We start from the raw sequence: 8,521 nt of genomic DNA, 5'->3' as shown, positions 1-8,521 counted from the left end.
ACCAAGTGATTGTAGATTGTATAAGCCGTGCTGATCTTGACCTAGAAATCAGGCTTTATTCAAATGTGTATATCCCGGGTGGATCTACTTTATGCAAAGGGTGTGGTGAGCGTCTCTTGTCTGAAATAAAGAGACTTGCATTGAAAGATATCAAAATCAAGATTTATGCTCCTCCTGAAAGAAAATACAGTACCTGGATTGGTGGCTCTATCTTAGCTTCTCTTAGTACTTTCAAAAAGATGTGGGTTTCTGCCGAAGAATATCAGGAAGACCCAGATATCATTCATAAAAAGACGTTTTAATTTACCCTTTGTATACCAGTAATCATAAAGATTTTTTGCTTTGTTTATTCATATATTTTGTATTCATGATTCATCTTTTTCTATTTTTTATGATGTGTCTTCGTATATAAAATGAAAGAGATCATTATTCTAACAAAATGTTTTATTTAATTTAAATGGCAGAATATATCTTCTGTTCCTTCATCTGATGGAGTAATAGTTGATGCTTCTAATAGCTTTGCCATATATTTTGGCGCTTGTGGCACATCAATCGCCAAGTCGTCGAAAGTTTCCATAAAGGTTTTAAACGACTTCACGTATATTTCCTTGTCTATTAATTTCTCGGACAGTAGATAAGTTATAACATCACACATTGTATCAACGTCTTCTGCTTTCTTTTCTACTACAGTTAGCATTTGCTCTGTAAACAATTCAAGATAGTGTTGATCGTCAAGTTCTTTAACACATTCAGCAAGTTCCTATAAAAAAATTAGATTATTTTCAAAATGCACATAATTTAATGAATGCTCTACCTTTTTATCACGAATGCTGAAGTATTCTTCAATGATATTCTTTGATTTCCTTCTAACTACTTCATCTGATAGCTTGCTTCCTGATGTGGCAGAAGTTGCAGTAAGAGAAGAGCTGCTTGTATCTACAGAGCTTTTTCTAGGCAGCAGTTGCAGTTTCTTGCGTTCCTCTGATTTATCTCCATTGGACAACGCACTAAACATGTTCATGGCTGGACTTGATCGACCATCGGAAGAGCCCTTATTATCATTATTTGTTCTATTTCTGTTTAAACTTGGGAACGGGCTATTGGAAGGACCAAGGATGTTGCTTCTAGAGCGACTTCTATCCGTCTTACCAAAGTTTGACAATTCGTTACGTGATTTATCACCTACAGGGGAGCTGACCGTGTTCCAACCATCAACATTGGCATTTCCGCCGTTTCCTTCAGTATTGTTGCTGCGAGATTGGAAATGATCTCGGCTACTACGGAATGATCCCGCACGCTGCATATTATTATTACTGCTATTATATTGATTATGTACATAAGGACTGCGACTACTATTTCCTTTCTTCATTGTAGAAGCTTCTTTTTGCTCCTTATCCTTCTCAGCCAATTCGTGAATCTTTGCAAGAGTAGTAGGCCCAAACTGCTCCTTTGCATTTCTAGGAATCCAGTTTTGTTTACGCAAATCCAGCAAGTCCTATGATGCAATTATATTTTAGCGATTTTCAAAATGAAAGAAATTTTATAATGCTTACCTGAATCATAAATTTCACTCGAGAGGATAGCTTTGGGCTGTTCACCATTTCACCCTTCATTCTCCCAACAACAATGTTAATCCATTTAGTAGTGTTTGGCTTACTGTCAAGTGCTTTTCCGACAGTAGTAAGTAATTTGCAGAGGGATTCAGCTTCTTCATCACCAGCATTAGAAGGATCATTACACAGCTTTATTAAACACCCATACATAATTTGCTCAGATAACATTCCTAATTTGAAGAGCTCACCAATAAATTGAATAAGGACAAGACCTTCACGTTTTGCTTTAGCAGCTGCATAATATTCATCTGTCATCATTTCACCCTCCTTAATCTCGGGCATATTTGTTTTCCAGCCCTTTTCAAATTCCTCTTGACAGCGATTGAACAAATACATTCTAAACAAAAGCACACCATAGCATGGTTTTCCATGTTTGTCTAGCTGATTACGATCACATATGTCGTTTGTCATACTATCACACATTTTACGGCAAAGGCGGGCCCACATGGAAGCAAAAGCAGGCTCATCACAAGCCTTTTCGAAAGTGAGTCTTATAACTGTACGCAGTGCCTTACCATCCTCTTCTTTTTCAGACTGCAAACAATAATCGAAGATTTGGGAAGAGATAGAATCAAACTTTTCAACAGTCAACTTGTTAAGCAAAGCCTTAACTTTACGAACAATCATTTCTTCCGTTAAAAGCCCATCTTCAGTAGCTTTTTCAGGTTTTTGCTGGCTCACTACAGATGAAGGGACCCATCTGTTTTCCGTCTTTTCAAGTGGAGCAACAGGTTCTGGAGCAGGGGTAAAAGGACCTTGTTGTGAAGGATTTCGAATGATCTTCATTCCGCCAGACATCATACTACCTTGTCTTCCCGTACCTCTGCCACCTCGACCACTAGAAGACCCCTGTCTTTCCATGAAAGCACCACTACTATTATTACGAGAATTTAAAGGACGGCCTGTGTTGAATTTACCCATTTCCATTCGACCATCACGTGAGCCTGTTTTAAATGTAGGTGAATCACCGCTCTGTATGCGATGACTGATATTCCTGTCGCGGACTACATTTGCACCTATCGCTTTATAATTGACTGCACATCCAAATGTATTATTCAGAAGAGTTAAATCAATTATAGTATCTTTACAAAGAGCGCTAAATGATTTTAAGAATTCGACACTGTAAATGAGTCGGCCATTGACTCTGGTAGGGGGCACAACACTTGATGGATATTTGATAGTACTGGGATCCTCGATAAGTTGGAACATACGAACATCAGCTGGAGATTTAGACATAACAGAATTAATATTAGGGTTTGACAGAGATTGTTTTTGGCTTAGTTCTGATGAGATATTAGTGCCGGCAGCAGATCGAGCACGCTCTTCTTCATCCTTCTTCTTCTTAGCCTCCAATTCGCTCTTAATACGTCTCAGTTCTTGTTCTTCCTCTGCTTTTCGTCGAGCTTCTTCTTCTAATTCCTTTTTTTTTATCTCGGCCTCCAGTGCAGCAAGACGCTCCCTTTCGATTCGCTCAGCCTCTTCTTTTTCCTTACGCTCTTTTTCTTCTCGTTCCTTTTCCAGACGCTCCTTCTCCTCTCTTTCTAAACGATCCTTTTCCTCCTTTTCCTGGCGTTCTTTTTCTTCGGCGGCTTTTCGTTCATTTTCTAAGCGCTCCTCTTCGGCCTTACGTTTGGCTTCTAGTTCTGCCTCTTCACGCTCGCGTTTTTCACGAAGTTCTCGATCACGAGCGGCTGGATCTACAATCTCTATGCGTTTAGAAACATTAGGCTTTGGTATTTGAAAATCAAACTTTTCTTGTTTTGTTGCAGTAGCAACTTCTGTTGTCGGTAAAGCCTTGGTAGTAGTAGTATCAATTGCCGCTCCAGTGTTTGGATCCACAATCTTAATGGTTTTTTTCACAGTCGTTGGCGGAACATAGCTCCTGTTTTGAGGCGATATTCCTCCAAACGTAGCTACTGGCACTGTATATTGAGGATAGTACTAATAAAACGATACAATTGATTTTTTTTATCAAATTTATAGTGTACAGGATGCCTTACATATTGAGGTGCCCAAGTAGCAGGTGCCATGGGAATACTTTGTGAAGGCAAATTGGCCATGCTTGGGGAAATGTTTACATTGGTATAATTTGTACTTGGAGAAGCTTGCATAGAAGGAGGTGTTTGGTGCTGTTGCGGTGATTGGTTTTGCAGTTGGGGAGATTGCTGAATTATGGGAGGCGATCTATGGTATGGTGAAGAAGTAGCTGCTGTAGGCTGGGAATAGGGTGATTGTTGGGCTGGTTGCTGTGGTTGCTGTGATTGAACATGGTGATGTGGTTGGGGCTGTGGCTGTGATTGTTGTGGTTGCTGCTGTGGGTACTGTTGATATGATGTGATAGGCGGATTGGTACTATTTGCGCTGTTATTGTTGCTATTATTATAACGACTATTTTGTTGAGAAGTAGCTAAAGGCTTACCATAGCCGTTTTTGTAAGTACCATTGTGTCTATTGTTGTAGTAGCGGCTATTGTTACTAGGGAAATCCCCTTGGTTATAGTCTCTTCGAGGTGCGTAAGGTTGGGTAAATAGTTTAGCATCATTAGCTGTACGGTTTGATCTGGGTATCTCTGTCTTTTGTTGTAGCTGTTGGGGCCTAACTTGTTGACGATGCTGCCAGAGTGTTAAATCATGAAAATATGATTTGTATGCTTATTTTTACCATATTAACGTCAGTGGCCGAGTGATTACCATATTGTCCCTCTCTCATGTTGGAGATATTTCCAGTTTTCTTTGGGTCACTTACTGAGCTAACTGAGCTAACTGAGCTACTAGAATTTTGATTGATAGATCCAAATTGAATATGAGCTATATTTAAGTAAATAAAACGTTAAAAAATAAGATTATGAACCAAATAATACATTACAGGTTTCAGCAGGTGGAGCATGTGGGAGCTGTACACTTGGTTTTTTGTAATTATTATATACATTATGTTCTCTTGATTTATGTCTAAAGAAAATAAATACAGAATAGTAAAAGATGAGGGTACATTAGATGACAAATTATTTTCTTGTTGTTTTCCCTTACAAAGAAGAATAGTTTTTCTCAAAAGTACCATGGTTTTGAGTTGTAGAAGAAGTGTAAGCAGATGAATTTTTAAAATCCTTTTGATCAGCATTCATTGTTGGTTCTGCTCTTTGCTGCGGTTGTACAGTGTTTCTTGGATAGTTTGAGCGAGTTGCTTGGGCATAGTTAAATGTATTTGGCCTAGCATTATCGCTGTTGTGCATAGCTTTATTCATAATATTCCAAAGTAATATTTATCAAGAAAAAAAAAGGAAAAAAAAAGTCCCTGCTGTGCTCGGGATGAAATATAGTATTTTTAGTCCAACTTCGACCGAAGGGATAACTAAATTTAGCCAATAAAAAAGCAAATTTTGCCCGTTGCGACTGTCAAACCCAACAGATTCTCATTTCCTTTTTTCGTTCTTTTGTAAGCACTTAATTCGGCCGAATTAGGAAACTCATTTAGACCAGAGCAAAAAAAAGATTCAATAAGACAAACTTTTTATTTTGACTATAATGGTTGAGCTCATATCCTTAGCAACAAATGACTCTGTGTGACTAGTCCGTGCTTTGCAATTTCCAGTTATAACAGCCTTTCAAGTCTTTTCAATTCTATCAATGAGGTTATCGTGATCAATTATAAGGAAGTCAATATCATTATTCATTCAGTTCTACGATTTCTCTTTAATTGCTCTAATTATTTTTGAAAAAAGGCTTTCTTAGTTTATTTCAAAGAGGTGCTGCACTGTTCCACAAGCTTAGACCAGAAGTTCTCAGTGATCTCAACTATGGCTAAAGATATGGGCTCGATCACTGTAATCAAAATAAAAAGTCAATTTGATTATATCTATTTTTCTTTTTTGCTTTGGTCTAAATAAGATTTCTCTCTTTGGTACTGAGTTTTCAGCAGATGTTTTTTAAACCTTAAGCTCAGTTTGAAGAGTAAGTGCACCTGGTTTTTGAGCAATTTCTAATCTCTTTTTAATTTTCCCTTTAAAAATTTAATTTATACCTCTCTTCTCTTTCTTTATAACAAACCAAGCAGTAAAAAGACCAACTTTAATATTAATGACATCAAATGCACTCATCTCGAACAAGCCTCTTATAATAAAAAGGTGATTAATCTTCAGTTTGGCTGTGAAGCTTCATTTTTGCTTTTATAACAAAACGTAGTTGATAAATATGCTAATTGACGTCTTTATGAAACTTACAATAAGTTTAAAAACGTCGTTTTTGGCGATAATCATTTAGCTCAAAAAGTTAATAATTGGCTGTAGCCAAACTGAGATATCTGCTGTTCATAAAGTTTCTGATGAATTAGTCAGTATACTATTGTGCTGTTGGGATATAAAAATAGTATGAAAAAAGCATGTAATATCAAGTATCAAAGTTGTTACATCTACAATGGAGAGGGTACAGATACATGCTGTGGTCAGAGTTATTGTAGATGCTATCATCATGCTGTCAGCTTTAATTCTTTTAAAAGTGAATTTCTAGAAAAGCTAATTCTTTTTTCAGTTATTACTATAAATAAAAGACAGTTTGGGCTTATACAGAGCAAAAAATGCTTCTTTACTGCCAATATCTATTTTAAATCATATCATAACCAATTAGAGTTTATTCATTTGGTCGCATTATAAATATTCGTATGGATAGAATAGTTATATTCTTTCATAGGCTATATTATTGATTGTTGATAAGATGCCTTACATGTTCAACTTGGTGCACAAAGGAAAGGGTAGGTTGCATTGATTCTGATAAATCAATTTATATGATCACTAAAAACAAAGATAATGTATATTGTTTGATTTTAGTATTCTTTCTCACAATTAGACCTTTAATAGACAAAATTAGATAAGTACTCTCCAAAATTCCATAGCTTAGCTTCTCTGCAGCTGCTCAAAAGTTTAAATGATCTTTTTTTTTTGTGAATGAAATTTTTATTCAAGTGCCGTGAAGGCGGACACTTTTGAAGGATAAGAAATATTAATAAACAGGCGAACTATGGATAAGTTCTTGGTAAATTTTACTTGGAAATTCGATGAATGGTGTGTGTAACGCGTGCGTCTATTTCGTCAGGCCAAAATGGACGAGAGTCAAAAACATGATGCCAATGTAATTGTCAAAGAGCCAAGATGATGCAAGCAATCAGTGTGTGACTATCAATGAAGACATCGTGGCGTATTTGCATTGAAGTATTGATGGGCTTTTTGATACTGTCGAAAGTTAAAGACTGAGGAGAGACCAGAAATCTTGTAGCTATTGTTTGCCAAATTGTTTTTTATGCTAGCAAACCCAAAGGAAGTGTTGGTCGGTGTCAAGATCACCACAAAAAATATAGCGGATCGTGAAAGCGTTGATGAATGGCCAAATTCAAGCGTTCTTTAGTGGATAGTTTGTTGTGATAGCAACGCCAGAGAATGATGTGTGCCTTCTGGGGAAATGAAGAGTTCCAAAATCCACGCCAAGATGAGCGAGGAAATAGAGGGTATGACCATGGAAGCGATTTTAAAGAAGTTAACTGAAGAAGGCAAAGTATTTTCGGATTGAGTTCTATAAGTAAGATTCCATCGATCGAGGCTGCAGGCAGAACTTGCTTAAAATTTGAGAGTGGGCGAATGTACACATTTTGGAAATCAGGATCATCGGGTGGATGAGGGTGAGGATTGAAATGAATCAACTGCCGATTGGCGAGTTCCGAAAAGGCTAGTTGGTGATTACAAAAACGTGAGCGAAGTGTAATAGGTCGACGTTTCAAGTTGTCGGAGTGTCGATCGAACTGATACAAATCCTCCACTAATATTCCCTTCCGTTGTCATTGTCTATTACCTGGAATAGGGCGAACTAAAACCACGCAAACCTGATGAGACGGCAATTTTTCGACTATTGGGACAGTGAAGTTAGACGATACCAAGTCGTAATTTAATTGATCAAATGCATAGAACAGTGATTTAAAGCATCCGAAGGCATAAAATGCCAAAGGCAACACGGTGACGACACACTGCAATAGCACTTGAGACAAAGCTGAATGAGAGGGAAGGCAAACGTGTCACGCTGGACAGAAGAATCAGCCGGGTTAACGAGAGGAAGAAACCATCTTAATTGAAAAAAGCGATGCTTTATATGCAGGGATCTAAAAAAGCTAAGCCAACTTCCTTTCAGGGAAGTTGACAAGTAGAGAAACTGACCCGAAGTTGAAATTATCTGAAGATGTCCCAGTAATTTTACTGTGAAGATTCAATCTAAGTGTGGAGAACTTTGAAAGTTTAAATTTGGATATGCTGTAGGGGAGATTCAAAGGCCGAATTGAAGAGAGCAGGTGAAATAGGATTTCTTTGCTAGACACCACGAAGTTGAACTGATGTGGAGAGAATGCTATTTAAGTTGATATGTAAGCCTCCATTGAAAAAAGAAAGAGGATGGAAAAGCTCTGAACAATCAATGGAGGAAAGCCAAAATGATGAAGGGCGCTACATAAGTAAGATGGATGTATTCAATCTTTTGCTTTCTCTTGGTCATGAGATAATCCAATCGTTTCAAAAAATATGAGACGTGCATGCCCCATAATCAGTTTCATAAGCAATATGTTATCAGCAATGAACTGGCCTCTAAAAAGAAACCTACTAACTAATATGATATAGAATAATCAACGTCTGGACACATAAAACAATGCAAGAGTTTAGCAATCTAGTAAAGACCTTTGTATTGACATTTGTCAGGATGGATGGAAATACATGGGGTACCTCTTAGGATGTGCATAAAAATGAGGACCACTATCTCGAGGGCAACTTGAGATGCCTTCAATCAACATTTTGTAAGTGGAACTGTTTGCCAAAAACATTGATCTGATTATTAAAAAACCCTCAATTTGTTTTAATTCCTAAAACGTTGTGTTGGTGAATA

At 37.3% G+C, this 8,521-nt stretch overlaps 2 protein-coding genes across 2 annotated transcripts; one reads left to right on the top strand and one right to left on the bottom strand.

Annotated features, from left to right (window-relative positions):
• Positions 1 to 448: 448 nt before the first annotated feature.
• RO3G_11701 (uncharacterized protein) lies at positions 449 to 4,854 on the bottom strand (the record flags this gene model as incomplete). Its single annotated transcript, XM_067666285.1, has 7 exons — positions 449 to 760; positions 815 to 1,495; positions 1,554 to 3,554; positions 3,614 to 4,225; positions 4,275 to 4,420; positions 4,479 to 4,561; positions 4,640 to 4,854. The coding sequence occupies 7 exons, from the start codon at positions 4,852 to 4,854 to the stop codon at positions 449 to 451; spliced, it is 4,050 nt and encodes a 1,349-aa protein (XP_067522386.1).
• Positions 4,855 to 8,163: 3,309 nt separating this feature from the next.
• Positions 8,164 to 8,368, top strand: RO3G_11700 (uncharacterized protein; the record flags this gene model as incomplete). Its single annotated transcript, XM_067666284.1, has 2 exons — positions 8,164 to 8,204; positions 8,260 to 8,368. The coding sequence occupies 2 exons, from the start codon at positions 8,164 to 8,166 to the stop codon at positions 8,366 to 8,368; spliced, it is 150 nt and encodes a 49-aa protein (XP_067522385.1).
• Between the last annotated feature and the right edge of the window lie 153 nt (positions 8,369 to 8,521).

Source organism: Rhizopus delemar, genomic scaffold, assembly GCF_000149305.1.
Source record: "Rhizopus delemar RA 99-880 supercont3.9 genomic scaffold, whole genome shotgun sequence".
NCBI classification, from domain to species: Eukaryota; Fungi; Mucoromycota; class Mucoromycetes; order Mucorales; family Rhizopodaceae; genus Rhizopus; species Rhizopus delemar.
Note: the sequence above shows the minus strand (reverse complement) of the source record. Positions and strands in the feature narration are given on the sequence as shown.